This window comes from Pipistrellus hanaki (assembly GCF_964339955.1).
Source record: "Pipistrellus hanaki genome assembly, chromosome: 2".
NCBI classification, from domain to species: Eukaryota; Metazoa; Chordata; class Mammalia; order Chiroptera; family Vespertilionidae; genus Pipistrellus; species Pipistrellus hanaki.
The window spans coordinates 32105585-32122150 of record NC_140504.1 but is presented as its reverse complement, the minus strand read 5'-3'; the positions used below and the strand labels follow the sequence as shown (position 1 = coordinate 32122150).

The window sequence follows — 16566 nt, the reverse complement described above, 5'->3', positions numbered from 1 at the left end:
TCTGAAGAAACTTACAATCTGGTAGAACAAAACAAAACCAATATCAAGAATGTGTAAGTGCCCAGTACTATTATACTGTAAGAACACAAAATTCAATACATTCAATCTTGTTTACTAGTAATAGAAGATTGGTAAGGGCTGAGAAGGGTTCCCAGAGGAGGAAATGCTTGAACTGACTCTTGAAAGCTGAGTAAGAATTCACTAGACAAAGACAAGGGCATTTGAGGCACAGGCAGCATCTTGAGCCAAGGACACAGGGAAGGGTCTGGACAGCCAAAGATCTGAAAAACTACAGGTAGCCCATCAGAGAGGCACAGGGGAAAGAGAAAGTCAGATTCAGAAAAGAAAAAAAAAATTAAACAAACAAACAAACAAAAAAAAAACAGGCCATGTTCTAAAGCTGTGATAAAAAATTTGGACATTTCTCTGTGATATTACCAAGAATGTGTCAAGAAATGTAATTATTTGGGCAGATCACCAAAATACTAGTGTGGATAGGCACTGGGCCAAAACATGAAAACCTGGAAAGGTTTCGTGACAGAAATCAAGACTTGGGATCACTGCCTTAATATCTATTAGCACCATCAACTATAGGGTTTAATACTTGAACTGCATTAGTCATCTCATAAACAACAAACATCTCCATATTCTAGATCCTCCTTAGTTGAAGGGCTTTTCTAAATGACTCCTAAACATTTAAAATGCAATTTTTAAGAATGTTCATACAAATGTACCTTTAACTGGATAATGTAAAAAGTGTGTGTGGATTGTGTTGGGCTCAAGATCACAGAGGAGAAGAATAATAAAGAGAAATTTGTGTGTGCCAAACCACAGATACTTTAAGAAAAAAAAAGTAAACAGAAAATGTATAATTTACAACCTATGTTATTACCAGATTACAATTTCTAACAGTTCTCAGGTAGTGATGCTCAAGGCTCCTTCTTTTTGTCTAATGATATGCCAAACAGTTTTCTTCTTGAATCCAACCTTTAAAGGCATTTAATATTTGATGCTTCACCACACATATTCCTAAGCATTTAGAAAGATATACTTAATATTTTGATGTCCCACCACACCTTCCAAAATCACTTAAAGAAAAATAAGGCCTAGGCAAAAAATTTAATGCTTGGTTCACAGTCAAGTGGTTTCCAGGAGTCTTATCTGGTACCCATGCAATCAAATTTTCCCATTGCATGAATCACTCATCACATATCCTTATCACTGTTGATTGCAGTGGCCAAGTAGCAATCAACTAGGGTGCAGAATGGGCATACATTTCTGTCCTGAGGCAATCATGAATACAAGTTTATATCAGTATAGATGATTTTAAAAATTCTCTGTAAATGTGGATTTGCAAGGTATGTTTCACTTCTTCTCTAACTCTTCTAACAATACAAAGCTGAGTTTAATCAACTACCAATTCAGGACAGTATAATTATTTTTAATCTTATGTATTTTCAATAATTGCAATGTGTCCCCAGGAAAGGACAGGGGGGAAAAAAAGAAAAGAAATCCAGAGATCACAGACAAGGGCATGAAACCAGTGAAAAGTAGCCTTTTATGTAATTAAGAGCCTCTCTCAAATATTGGCTCTATACCGGAGAAGAGTAAGGAAAAGAGTGTATTCTAGTTCAGCTGAAGACTCAAACCAACCTGTGGCCAGAAGAAAGTTTATATATATGCCCATGCTGAGCCTAAGCTCCTCCTAACTTAACACTGTGTGGTATGAGGATCTGCATCAAGATGGTATTCAGGTCAGTAATAAAATAGTAAAAGCCCCTCAACTATAAATAAAATTGTAATAGTGATAGGTATATAGGTTTGATTTTTCAACTGGATGTTGGAACCACCCAGACCCTGTCCATAGAGCAACAACTTTGTCCAGGCAGTCTCATAAAAGATGGTGTCCCTCAGCCAAAGGGGACAGTCTGTAGGTACAGCTGCAGCCCCTGGAGCCCACACATTAAAGTATTCCCTCTTCCCTGTCCTGAAGGGGTAGCCAAGGAAAGTCCCTGCCTTTCTCCCTACTCTACCCAGGCTCTGGTTATGAACCTTCCTACAACTCACCTTGCAGGCCACAAGATAACCAGGGACAACAATAAAGTTGCCTTGATATCCAATCAGAAAGTTGCATTTCTTGTTAACATCCAGTGTCAAAAAAACAAAGACAAGTTAGGTGCTAAGAATATAACTATAGTGGTGACCCAATACACACTAACACACTTGTATAATTGTAGGAGCAGTTAGCCTGATCCTTAAGATCAGCCTTAGCAAATATCTCTTCCTTGTGCTATGGTAACTGGTTCAACTTTATTGCTTATCCTCAGTTGGAATTAGAGAAAATATTAACCTGAATTGGAAGAAATTAGTTCTTAATAAGTATTCACAATAATGTTGGATACCACATACAAAGCTGACTCTAAAAAAGGCGGGGGGGGGGCTATTAGAGAAAACAGAAGGGCTGCCCACAATGCCATCAATATTTTTTAAATATTTAATTTATAGCTTTATGAGAGATTAATGAATCAAGACACCATTTGTTGGACTATTGATTTTTTTATTAGCCCAGATCAGTCTTGCTCTATTTGAAGACTATCTTTTTAAAGTAATATCTAGATGACAACAAAACAAATGTTGACTTAAAGAGTTTTATCAACTAATTAGCTACTTCAGTTTTTGCTTGGAATTTTCAAACAACAAAAAAGTCAATGATCAGATTATAGCACAGGTGTTTAAAATGGCTGCACTTTTCCACTAGTTGTGTTACAATCATGTAGACATAGCTTAAATGAACTGGATTGAAAATAACAGCCTTTTTATTGCAAGATCATTGTAACACACAATTATTAAAATTGATTAATACTTGGGCCAATGCAATTTCATTATCTCTGATCGATTTCAAGCATTACTTTTTAATGGCCTTCACTCTTGTCATTTCAGTTAAAACTGCATGAACACTGGCTTATTGGAACAACACATAGTCCTTTTTCGTGAGATTAAATTCTCTGCTTTAATAACAGGCCCCAAATAAGTAAACTTATAAATACAAAAGATCAGATGCTTCTAAAAACACTGTTTAGAAGCCCTTATATTTTAGGGGATTTGTTTTGATTATATTTTATGCTTCCCATGTCACAAAAATTGCATATTAAGCAGGAGTTGTAATTGCATTTTAGCCCGTAGCATGGGGCTTTGTTTAAAGTAGGCTCCCAGGAAACGGTTGTTAAATGATTGCATGCAAAACTTAGGAAACAGAGATTATCTGCCTTTAAATCATATTTTCCTCAGAGTCAAGAAAGTACAATCCTGGAGAGCCAAGCTTCTCACTTCTTTGTCAAATGCTAAAGCAGCAAACCTTTTTGATGCTACCTCTATAATATTATCTATTAAATCTACTTCCATGCACACTGCTTTAAAAAAAATCCTTAACTGAGGACATGCTTAAATAGAGAGAGAGAAAGAGAGAGAGAGAGAGAGAGAGAGAGAGAGAGAGAGAGAGAGAGAGAGAGAGAGAGAGACATCAATGTGAGAAACAGTGATCAATTGCCTTCTGTGCATGCTCATTTGGAGATTAAATCTGCAACCCAGGCATGTACCCTGATGGGGAATCAAACCAGCAACCCTTTGGTGTGCATGAGGATACTCAACCAACTGAGACACTCTGGCCAGGCAATTTCCATGTACTTTGTTTGATTCAACCTTCAAAAGCATTACAAGCAAAACTTTGAATTACTGCAACAACCTCCTTACTTCCTCACCCAGGTTTAATGCTTTCTTCATATAATCTACATCCTCAACATTGTTTCCTGTATTGTTTTAAAATATGTGTTTCATTAAATGACTCCAAAAGTTGTCAAGTTAAAAATAAAGTAAAACAAACCAAAATCATGTTAAGAAGGTTTACAAGGTCCTTCACAATCTGACTGCAACATCTATCTACATATGTATGTATCTATTCCTCTTTTTCCTCTGCTTCCTCCTCTTCCTCTACCCCTCTTTGGCAAATCACCTTATCTTTACAAGTCCTCCTTTCCAACCACATAGACTAACTAAAGGCTATTTTCTAAGATCCATATAATTGCAAATTTGTCTTATACCTGGAATACACTCTGTCTGGAAAACTCCTTTAAAATCTCATTCCAATTTATATCACCCCTCTGTGAAGCTATCCATATTATTTAAAACCTAATTATTAGTTCTTATATAAATATTTCCATACTGCTTGGTTATATCACATTTTAGTGAAATTTTATCATTTTATCAAACATTTCCATCTCCTAGATCCTAATAATCTGAGCTTTTTAAAATCATAAATTTTAATTTATATCTATATTTTAAATTATGCCATGTCTTCTGCACTAAAAAAAAAATATGTTTACTTACTAATGTCTGGTGAATAGAGGTGTGAATACACTTTAAGAATTTGGGTTTATTGTTTAATTGACACAAAATAAAATATATTTTTACTTATTAAAATCCTCAAATGTTATAATAAGCAATGATTTAATTTCTTGGTAGCTACTGTCCAGCACATCTTAGGCAAGGAGGGGTAAATTGGACCATATTAACAACCATACTTTAAAAAACTGATTATATCTCTGTACCTGAGCTATAATCTTCAGTCTGAAAAGCCACAGGAAGAATCAATAGGATCATTGCAGTAATCTTCTGAGATAAATGGGCAACTGGTGTCACTCTTCATTCATCATGATATTGTTACAGCAGAGAGAGGGCAGGGCGGTAATCTATTCTGACAGTGCTTGCTGATCCAGAACCCTATTGCAGATTTTTGTAACTTGCATTTTTTAAAGTGCATTAGAAACTTTGATTTAGACATTATAGAGTATTGAATAAAGCAGACAACCTAGTAAGTCATGGTCCTCTTGTCTGTGGCACCACTATGCCCTGTGTTGTCTGGCCTATTCACAACTAGATGGTTTGTTTGCCACTTCCTGCCTGCTGTTGTCATTAAAGTGTATCATTTGGTGATTACCAAGTGATGATTCATTGTGGGTTCCTAAGGCTACTTTTGTTTTATTAATGTTTATGTTTTATGAAATTATGCTTTTGATGATCCAAGCTCCACTGGTATACTCATCATTCATACACAGAACAGTCAGGGAATTTATTCTGGTTCTATAATTTCTTTATTAGCTACTGCTGAAATTTGGAATGACATTTTTAGCTACCCAGAGTGTTGAAATTCTTAACTATGACTTAAGAGAAGCAAAATAAGCAGATATCTTATGGAAGCAATAATATCATCATCATCTCTTCCTCACTTAAAGACCTAGAGGTTTTCAACAACACATATGCCAGGAAAGTACTTTCTAAGTGGATCATTTTTAAATCCATTTGCTACTAAAAGCATTCTCTTCTATGCTAACATTATACTTGCAGATTCAGTGTGAGAGTATTGCTAGGACAAGCAGGTTATCTGTTATTTGCAATTGTAACTTGTAAAAATGTTTTTTATTAGTATTTTGTTTTAGAACAAATACAAATAATGCCAAGTATATATCCTCATCACACCATGCCTTGAAGAGATTTGATGTGAATATGTTAAGAAACTACACCTAACCTTTAGCACATTTACAATGAAGCGTGACTTAAAAGAGAGAGAGAGAGAGAGAGAGAGAGAAAACAAGCATAACAAATGAGATACAAATGCTAAATAAACAAATTTGTATTGTTTTTCTGGAGCTGTGAGAGATCAGGCAAGTGTTTCTGTGAATAATTTAAATTCTGTATCCAGAAATCAGAGTTCATATATAATTCTAATATAGATGATGTTATGACAGGCTAAGTAAATTGACAGAAATAGAAGTATTTTACTATTTTGTGAATGCCATTTTAACATCTTTATTTTTCATTTAAAAACAAGTTAATAGATGCTTTAGTTTCAAAAATTCATTTTAGTTTAAAATAAACAGGAAGGAACATTGATCAGTTAATCCTATATAAAATAATCGTCTAAAAAAAAGCACAGCTATAAAAAGTTTTTTTTTCTGGTTGGAATAAGCTGAAATTAATAACTATAGTTATTCATCATATTTTGCCTTAGAAATTTTCTCATTGCTAATATATGTCATAATTGATGTAAGCCTCCCACACCACAAAAAGAAGCACTACATAGTGATTAACATCTCTATCTTTTCAAAATTTAGGCATATTTTTTTTCACTGTAAGATTTTGTAAATCCCAAAGTATTATTGAGATTTTTCAACCATGGCTAAAAGGTTTAGGTTTTAAAGCATATCCCAGAATTTCTATTTAGTGCTAACACTCTGCCTTCCTGTTCTTAATTGCCACTCAGTGATTAGTAATGGCTCACTGGAGTATAATAAAGCATAGCTAGTTAGTTTTTCAATGCCCAAAGTAACTCTAAGAAAAATAAGAGCATGATACTAATATGTTTAGCATACATTTAGAAAATAAATATGTATATAAAGCAGGTTTTGTTCTAGGCTGAGGTTTTACTTATAAGAGCTTATTTGCTGTTGGGCTAACTCCAGGTGTTAAAAGCACTACTGCCGCATCCATGAGATTTGCTAAGACTTGACAATTATGAGCCAAAGATGAAGCTTGATTCATGAGACTTCCTCTTACATTTCTGATGGCATTTTGTCAATGTCTGCATTACTACAAATATGACATCAACTTCTATTAGGACGTATATTTCTCCCTGTCTTTCAAAAGACTGTATGTTCTTCCCTGTACTCCTCTGAGAACTGCATTCCTACTACCTACCTACTTCATGAAACAGGCATTTCACATATAGAAGTGGTTTGCTAAGACCTGACAATTCTGAGCCAGAGATGAAGCTTGATTCTTCGTGAGACTCCCTCTTACATTTCCATAAAATTATCCTAACTGACTTCTCAAGCCTTATCTTTGACAAAGTAATTTTTGTCAACAGCACTCACTCACTAGCCATACTCATTTACCTCTGTGTTTATCTACCTCCATGCATTTGTGCAAGCTTTCTGGAAGTGATGCTTCATATCCATATATTAACTTATCTAAGCCCTCCCCAGCCTTCAGTTCCTTTTTTTCTGGGAAAGCCTAATAGATACTCCCACTAAGATTTGATCCCAGGCAGACTAATTTTAAGTTTATATCTAGAATGTTTGTGTTGCTATGATATAAATTCCCTCTGAATTCATATCTTCAAAAGAGCATGATCTGCCTATACAGAAATGTAGAATTGGCACTGCAGGCAATAATGGTATGTGTGGAAAGAACCTAATTTACCATTTCCCAGGTGCTTGGCGAACACGTAATCATGATAAATATGAGTCTAAATGTTCCAGGAAGTGACCTGTTAGAGTTATCTGTGGGCCACAGCTGAGTAGTGAGCAATAGCATCAGGATGGAACTAATTCAGAAGCAAATGGAAATTCTTCATTTAAATTATTTTTCCAAACATACTATTAGCAGCTACTTGCAAATGACCAGATTGATACCTGGATTACTCCTGTAGCACCTGAGTTGGTATTTAACTTCAATAATAACTCTAGGTATACACTGTATATTCCTATTTCCCAGAAGTCTGGGGGATATCAGAAATACTAGACATAAGTACTCCTATGACCATTAAATTAAGCAGTTGAAACAACAGAAAAACGCTGTCTGGCCTCTATCAAACATTGAGTGTGCAATTTCAATATAGATTCTAGAAAGTCCTGGGCAACTTTCCAAGGTCAAATAAGACTTAGATATGTGTTTGGTTTTCTGCTAAGTATTGCAGCTTTCTCTGAATTCTTCTTCACATGCTTCTTTCACTTCCCAGACTCAGATGGGATAAATATTCCCCAGGGCAAATCATCACCTTCTTCCCAGCCAAGGTACTTGAGGGAGATCTTTCAGCTCAGAACAGCTGTGGTGCTTTCTCTATTGTAGACTCTCTCTGCTATTAGCTTATGCTGTAGCCTCTTTTCTTCCCTTTTAAGAATTTCCTAATCCCGTGGCGGCAAACTGCGGCTCGCAAGCCACATGCTGCTCTTTGGCTCCTTGAGTGTGGCTCTTCCACAAAATACCACGGCCTGAGCGAATCATATATTTTGAAGAAGTGGTGTTAGAAGAAGTTTAAGTTTAAAAAATTTGGCTCCCAAAAGAAATTTCAATCATTGTACTGTTGATATTTGGCTCTGTTGACTAATGAGTTTGCCTACCACTGTCCTAGGCCATATTCTCACAGTAGCACTGCCTTTCTGGATGACCTTCTAATCCCGGTGTCTAACCCAGAAACCCTTTCATGACTCATCAGGCAGAAGGAAAACTTCATTCATTTTGTTGATGCTTGTCATCTTGTTTCTTTCACTCAAAATTATGATCTAGCTTCCCTATTTTTTTTGTCACCCTTGTCATTTTCACAGCTTTCTCCTCCAACCAATCAGCAAATTACTTTACCAAGGGGCATCTCCCACAATGATCAATTTTTTTTTCCTGCTTAAAAATTATTATACTGATACTTCATATAAATACTGTCTTGTCACTCAGTTTGCCCCTATTTCCAGGACAGGAAGAGAATGAAAATTGCTAGCAGCAATCACTACTGTCTCCACCATCATGATTCCCACAGAGATGCTCCTTTCTGTGCTTAGAACACACTCCTAGAGCCTTATCCAGTCCTCTGGTCCCAACTTCTACCCGCTCTTTGTACATTTCTTCTCAAAAGGCAATTGAAATAGGCTACAGCAAGGACCCCTCCCAATGCCAGTCCCGATCTATTTCAAGGAATAACATCAGAGTATAAGAGATGTCAAGAAAACCTATGTGAAATTTTTGTATAGATTTCATGTCTGTAAAGCAACTCACCTCACTGATATTGCTTGCAGACTTAAAAAGTTAACACACACCACTGGCTCTCAGATCATAATTGCATATAATTAGCAAACTGTAACTCTTTCAAAGGATTGCAACCGATTACATAATAAATATGAATCTGGAAATCCAGGATTAACATATCATTCTTAGAATGGTTAATTTGAAAATAAGACTGCGCTCTAAGAAATATTTTAAACATATTTTCTGTTGGTTTTTTATAGAGAGGAAGGGAGAGGGATAGAAAGCTAGAAATGTCGATGAGAGAGAAACATTGATCAGCTGCCACCTGCACATCCTCCACCGGGGATGTGCCTGCAACATGTACATGCCCTTGACCGGAATCAAACCTGGAACCTTTCAGTTCACAGATTGACAATCTATCCACTGAGCCAAACCGGCTTTGGCATAAATATTTATTTTTCTCTTATTACTTGTGTCATACTAGTTCTGCATGTTATGTAAAATTTATGAAAACAACAATAATAACAAAAACAACTGGGGGTGATGAGGCGATCCTTATAAATGAAGCTATTTTCAGAAGAAACTATAAACTTTAAATTATAGTATCTTCAATTATGTTAAACAGCTTTATCAAGTGTCATCAATGCTTCTTATTTGGGAGCGTTAAATTCCATGTTGAATATTGCAAATGAATAGAAAGTGGAGAGTGGTCAGGTCTCTCTTTCAGCCTGTCACTCACTCTTTAAAAACGGGTTTGCTTTTTATTTGTTTGTTTGCAAAGGTGGTAGAAAAAAGCAAATAAATTAGTAGGGAAATTTCTCTCTGGTAGTCCCCAGAGCAAGGAGAAGGCACAGGCTCTGGCAAACAGCTGCTGAGTTCCTCAGGCAGCCTGGGTTAGAGATGTAGAGGGGCTGGTCCATCCTCCTGGAAAACAGCATATGTCCATTTGAAATCAAACTGACTGCTTCATCCATAACTAGCCCCTGAGAGTTTTGAAGTTTTTAGTCAATCTATGTGTCTCCCTCTCTCCTCCATCTCTGCACAATGTATGTTTTTGTTATTATACTTCATTTAAATAAATGGGTATGTTCCTATCACCTCTGGCCAGTGGGAACATAAGCATCATAAGTGCAAGTATGTAATATGTATTGTTCACTGCATTTCTCTAGCCCAGAATTCAGTACGTCCATAATAAATATTAATTAAATATATTCATGCATGAATAAGTGCACAGGTTTTAAAATGCGCCTTGCATATATCTTGTGATGGTAGGCTATAAGCCATTTTTCTTGAGATGTATCTTCTATAATTGAAACTTTGTATCCTTGAGTGGAGGCCTGGGTCGGCTAGGGCAAATGGAAAGCTTGGCTTCTGTTGCCGGGAAACCCAAGCCTCTCAACTGCTCTCTGTGGCTGCAGCCATCTTGTTTGGGGTTAATTTACATACTCGCTCTGATTGGCTGGTGGGTGTGGCTGATGGACATGCCTTGAACAGAGTGATGGTTAATTTGCATATTACTATTTTATTAGGTAGGATATAGATGGCAGTTATATATCCTATATAATGAAGAAGTAATATGCAAATTGACTATGATACCCTCATAAGATGGCTGCCTACAATCAGATCTTCAGGGGATTAGTGAGGGGATGACCAAACGATTGAACAAACAGGCTTTATGGGGCAACTAGGCCAGCAAGGGGAGGGGGGGAGTTAGGGGCAACTAGTCCAGCAGAGGGGAAGTTAAAGGCAATCAGGCCATCATGCAGAGGCAATGAGGGGCAATCATGCCAGCAGCGGGGGCAGTTAGGGTTGATCAGGCAGGTAGGCAGGTGAGCTATTAGGAGCCAGCAGTCCAGGATTATGAGAAGTCCTGGATTGAAGAGGGTGCAGGCTGAGCTAAGGGGACCACCCACCTTTCTGTGCATTAATTTTGTGCACCTAGCCTTTAGTGTGTGTGTGTGTGTGTGTGTGTGTGTGTGTGTGTGTAAGCTTATATTATATTTGATTATAATATAATTCAAAATTTTAAACCAGGATAAACAGATCTTATAGAAATTAGGTTCTCTCCTTAAAATAAAATTGATGAAGGCTTGGATCTGGATCATGTGGTATTCCAAGCAGCAACTGATGCAGATCCAGCTGCGGTATGTAAGAGAGACATGCAGAAAAAATCTGCAAAGGCTTGGGCCAAGAGGAGAATACAAAAGCAGCCACAAGTAGCAGCAACCCATGAATACCTGGCACATTTATCTCGGCTGCCCCACTGACTAAAATAAACATTTTCTCCCTTTGCTCTTTGCCCACATAAAATAACAAGACATATTTTTTTTTTAAACTCAGTTAGACTACATTATGCCACCCAGACAAGATGAAGGCAGCTACAATAAGGGAATATCTGATGTGTTTTGTCAAATTCCTAAATTATAAGGCTAATAAATTAGAGTTTTTAAATCTGTGTAGAAGCTGGAACTTCAATATTGGTACAGGCTGATCTTACAAGTTGTTCCCTACAGAATAGAGTTAATACGATGAAACCGAGTGAGGAAATAGAGAGCAAACGCCCACACTTATTTTATTTTTATTGAAAGTAAAAACCACCTGCACACATTTCTGCTCAAAGAAAAATAGTCAGTTTCATTTTTCTCTCCCAGATAGAAATGTACTCTACAGAAATGGAACTGCTTCTTTTGTTTCCTGTCCTAGCAGAATTTGATTTGCATATTTTGGGACATGTTAAGGTGCTCTCTGTGATTTAGCGAGTTTCTAAAAAGGTAATTTGATCTCAACTCATAGTTTTCTCTTTTTTTATTTCTAAAATTGAAGGTTGCATACCCTTCTGAGAAGTGAGCTGTGAGAGGAAGGCATTAGCTTGCCTTGTATTAGATAATAAAAAAGTTCCACGGGGGACGAGTTACATATTATGACATTGTGAATATAAGGCTCATTTGGATTTAATTCATTACTACATCATGTTGCACAGGAAAGCAATTTTTAAGCAATAGAAGTGCACTTCATTTGTAAAGGACTCAGCTATAACACACAATCAGTTATTGAAGACAGAAACTGATTTCCCAAATCAGGCATATAAAATTTAATATATTTGCTCCAGTTATAATGAAAGAAAAGGGAACTTCAATGCCATTTTTCCCCCATGAGAATGACACTTTGAAAAATTTGGAAAGTGCATTTTTGCTTGGGGAGTTGACTACATTTTGATGCCACAATCCAGTAAGTTGAAGAAATTGATTAATACACAGAATATTATTAAAAACTGGAGTATAGTAAATATTTAGCCCATTTTACACAGGAAAAAGAAAATTCTTTATCTTTTAAAACAACTTTTTTAGTACGCACTATGAGAATATAGATAAAATATGTTCAAAAATCAAAGGTCTGAAATATATATATATATATATATATATATATATATATATATATATGACTTGAATTTCAAATTTCAATAATATAGATTAAAAACTAGAGAATACTGGTGCTCCTAGATTAACAATGGAGTTACATCCAGATAAACTCAATGTATAGTTAAAATATTGTAAATAGAAAATGCATTTTATTACACCTAACCTGCTGAGCATCATAGGTTAATTTAGCCTACATTCAACACACTAAGAACACTTACATTAGCTTAAAGTTGAGCAAAATCATCTCGCTGTCACTGCCCAGGACCATGGGAGAGTATTGTGCTGTATATAGCTAGCCTGGAAAAGGCTAGCTATATATTCAAAATTTGAAGTATGCTTTCTACTGTATGCATGTTGCTTTTGCACCATCACAAAGACAAAAAGTTCTAAGTCAGCCCATTGTAAATTGGGGATCATGTAAACATTCTTTTAAAATAAATTATAGGGGAATCTTTCACCTTCCCCATGTGGGAATCTGTGCTTGTTTCTCAATAAATTTCCACCTTTGCTAAATAAATAAATGAATGAATGAATGAATAAATAAATAAATAAATAAATAAATAAGTTCTTTGCTATATGAATAAATAAATAAATAAACAAACAAACAAATAAATGATAATGTGTATGGAAGTGAAGGTTTTATTGATAAGGTCGGTATTCTGGGTTTGTTCTATCCTGCAGTAAAGATTTACTGGGTGTCTGCATACCATCACTCAAGTATCACTAGTATGTCTGACTCATAGTCTTCTTTCTCTATTGCAAAGTAGACAGTGATTCATGACAACAAAAAGAGAGAAAACAAAATACTGAGAGTTGCAATCTAAGAGTAAGAGAACTCAGCTGGTGAGAAATCAGAGAGCATTATGAAGAAGTTAGCATCTGAACCAGGGCTCAAAGGATGCATAGTATCTGCACCTGTCAAGATTGAGAAGGTCATTATATTCAAAGATCCTTCTATAATCAATTGTCATTCATCCTATTAATGATGCTACTATGGCTCTGACTAAATGCCTAAGGATTGAAAGGGTCTAACTTCTCATTAGTGAGTTGATTCAGTCAGTTGAGAGAATTAATGTCATTCTGTATAACACTGAGAAATCCTAAGTGAAGTAGTTGCTGTATCTAAAATCTAGAGAGAGAAAAATACTATGCATAATTAAATAAATCATATCCTATGTATTTCTTTTGTGATTAAATTTATGACAATATTCACTTCTATCTGGATAGATCAATAATTGAATAGGTAAAAATTCCTTTAGGAACCATCACTCCATTACTGTTAAATTCATTCTGTTATCATTTGCATATATTGAATTATGTGCAGTTTTGCTATACAGTGGTGCCTCACACAACGAACTTAATTCATTCCAGGAGCAAGTTTGTTATGCGAAAAGTTCGTTATGTGAAACGCGTTTTCCCATAACAATACATGTTAAAAAAAATAATTCGTTCTGTAGCATAAAATATGCTAAGATGACATAAAAAAAGATAAATTTTTTGTTATTATTTTTATTTAGATACATCTAAAAACATAATTTTTTTTAGAAGCCATGATATAAAAAAAATATTGAGTTTAACTTAAAAGGACGACTGCCGTGATACTTGCGTGATTTAATTCGTAATGAAGAACGATTGCCGCGATATGCGCTTAAGTTAAGCGCAGTGACTAACGACTGCCTGCAGTGCCTGCGCGGAAGGATGCAATACATCAGCAGCGATCGTGGAAGCTTGGGCAAAGCAGTTGTGGAAGCTCGGGCGACTTCGTTGTGTGAAACGAAGTTCGTTGTATGAATCATGAAAGGAAGTTCGTTGTGTGCAGCGTTCGCTGTGCGAGGCGTTCTTTATGCGAGGCACCACTGTATATTTACATATTTTTCTACTATTAAAATGCCAGTTGCTTCATTGTCCTCTTCACTTATCCCAACCTTTCTGCTATCAATCCCTTTATTACTGAAGTCAAAGAGGAATAAAAAAAACATGAAGGGTAGAGAAGACAGAGATAAAAATAAATATATAAGGCAGAGGAGGAACAGAGAGATGGTGACAAAGTATAGCTGAAGACTGGAGAATAGTTGCCAATGGCATCACCATCATCAGGACTTGCATCTGTACAAAAAGAACAGCAAAAATATATCGCTGTGGTATGTGAGGAAAGAAAAATCACTTATTTAAATAAGTCTTTCTAGTGTTCTCATAACCATAAAACAGTCCATGGGTCTCCCATGAACTCCACAGCTCGATTTTCTTTAGATTGGCTTTTCTCTCATTAAAACCGGAAAGAACATGCAGTTGTCAGCTTTCTTGAACAGGAACTTTTACTCCTTGGTAAAAGAAGAATCATGATTCTTGAATAGAAGGAAGTAAACTTGAGTGATAGATGTGGAAAGGGAGGGATTAAAAGAATAAAGATGATGTGAGCACAGTATAGACAATGATTCTATAACAAGCGAATAAATCTAGTGTCTGAGTTCAAAGCACAGGGCAGAGAATCAATAGGACTGTTTACTTTCTTATGCCAAGGAATGTTAAACTAGGGCAGGTGAGCAGAGATTTAATTAAATTTAGATAAAATTATTTTATTTCTAGGTAGTTGAAACAGAGAGTTCCTCATTTCAGGGGAGTAACTCAGTTTAAGAAAAATCATAACAAAATAGATGCTAACAAGTAGGGTTCTAAGATTTTGGGCTCTTTGGCAGGATAGGGTAGCCATTAATCCAACACTCTTGTTACCATTAGTTGGCCTGATGGGAATAGGGGTTTCCCCCTTACAGAGGGGAGAAATCCATTTCTACAATTTAAATAAGACAAATTCCTATGATGGGATCCAGTATGGAGGTAACATAGCCATTAACAATACATTATGGCAAGACAAGTCGAATGGCAACTTAAAGAGAAAGAAGAGTTTTTGGAATTGCCTGAAAAATGGAACCCAATGTGTTTCAATAAAAATGTGCTCATTGGGGCCAAAACCGGTTTGGCTCAGTGGATAGAGCGTCAGCCTGTGGACTGAAAGGCCCTGGGTTCGATTCTGGTCAAGAGCATGTACCTTGGTTGCAGGCACAGCGCCAGTAGGGGGTGTGCAAGAGGCAGCTGATCGATGATTCTCTCTCATCGATGTTTCTAACTCTCTATCCCTCTCTCTTCCTCTCTGTAAAAAAAAAAAAAAAAAATCAATAAAATAAATTTAAAAAATTATTTTTTTTTTAAATGTGCTCATTGGAAAACTCAGGCATGTAGAAGACCAAATACGACCAGTGCTTGTCTTAGCTCCTGACCATAAGAGGCAGTTACTTCTGCCCAAAAAGCAGGTTTATTTTATTCTGGGGTCATTATAATTCAATCCTATGGCTAATGCCTTAGTTTTAATTACATGTAAATCCAGCAGTCTTTGCATCTCAAGTTGGCATACCTGGACTTCCGAAGATGGAGAAAATGCACTGCCTCAAGTCTGTTAGTCTTCATAGTACTCACGGTTTTTATTATAAATTAATAAAGCAGCATCATTAATTTTATTACAATATCATAAATCTGAAAATGTAGACCTGCCCCTCCCCCCACCTGCGAAGAATGTGCCAGTCAGTTATATCTCTCAGGTTACAAGGTTAATCTTACATCATGGCAAAATCACCTGTTCAGTATTCCCTGAAACATCTTTCCAGACAATGCTTCCCCACCAACATCCATTTCTTTTTTCCTACCTGAAAGTCTTCTTAATATCTTCTGCTTGGATTGTCTTGAGAATCTCTTGATATAACTGATGATCAAGTGTTCTTGAAGATGTAGCATTTGAAGGGCATTTTTTATGTGCATAATAGCCTATCAAAATTCCAAAGATAAACAAAATGATCGCTGTACAAAGTATTTTTACAAGGCGGCAAAAGGTGCAGCGGCTGCTCTTTGGTGCAGATCTAGTATAGCGGGTAGCATAGTCAGACTCTTCCTGAAGTCGCTGAAACCTGCCTTTGGGTGAAGTTGCTGGTTGAATGGAATCAAGATTGAGGTCTGCAGTCTCTGAAGTCTCCAGGTTCTGATTCTCAGCACTATCTAGGTGAAACTGGTCAAAACCTGGCTCCTCCAGTTCCTTTTCCATGTCCCACTCTAGGTCAAGGGCAGTGGCTTGAAGGTCATCATTGTCTAAGTACTGTGAATGTCCTGGAGCTCTTTGATCTGCATTGACCTTCTGATAGGCCATCTTCTTACCTGTGAAAACAAGAGATGTATTGCTTCTTAAAATAAACAATAAAGAAAAACCCCTGTGGTAAAAATAAAACAATCAACAGTATTATGTGTCCATAAAATTTTAGTGATTATGATCCACAGAAATGCATTGTCCCCATAGAAAAATCACATATATTAA

General features: G+C 36.3%; 1 protein-coding gene across 4 annotated transcripts in view; it reads right to left on the bottom strand.

Moving 5' to 3' along the window:
* The window catches only part of NAALADL2 (N-acetylated alpha-linked acidic dipeptidase like 2), a 1087185-nt gene that overhangs the window by 551607 nt on the left and 519012 nt on the right, over positions 1-16566 (bottom strand). For 3 of the 4 annotated variants that reach the window (XM_084874166.1, XM_084874169.1, XM_084874167.1), the window contains one exon: positions 15908-16409. In XM_084874166.1, coding sequence (XP_084730292.1) covers positions 15908-16409 — 502 coding nt within the window. The remainder of the gene's footprint in view (positions 1-15907; positions 16410-16566) is intronic. The other variant, XM_084874168.1, reaches the window with a different exon arrangement.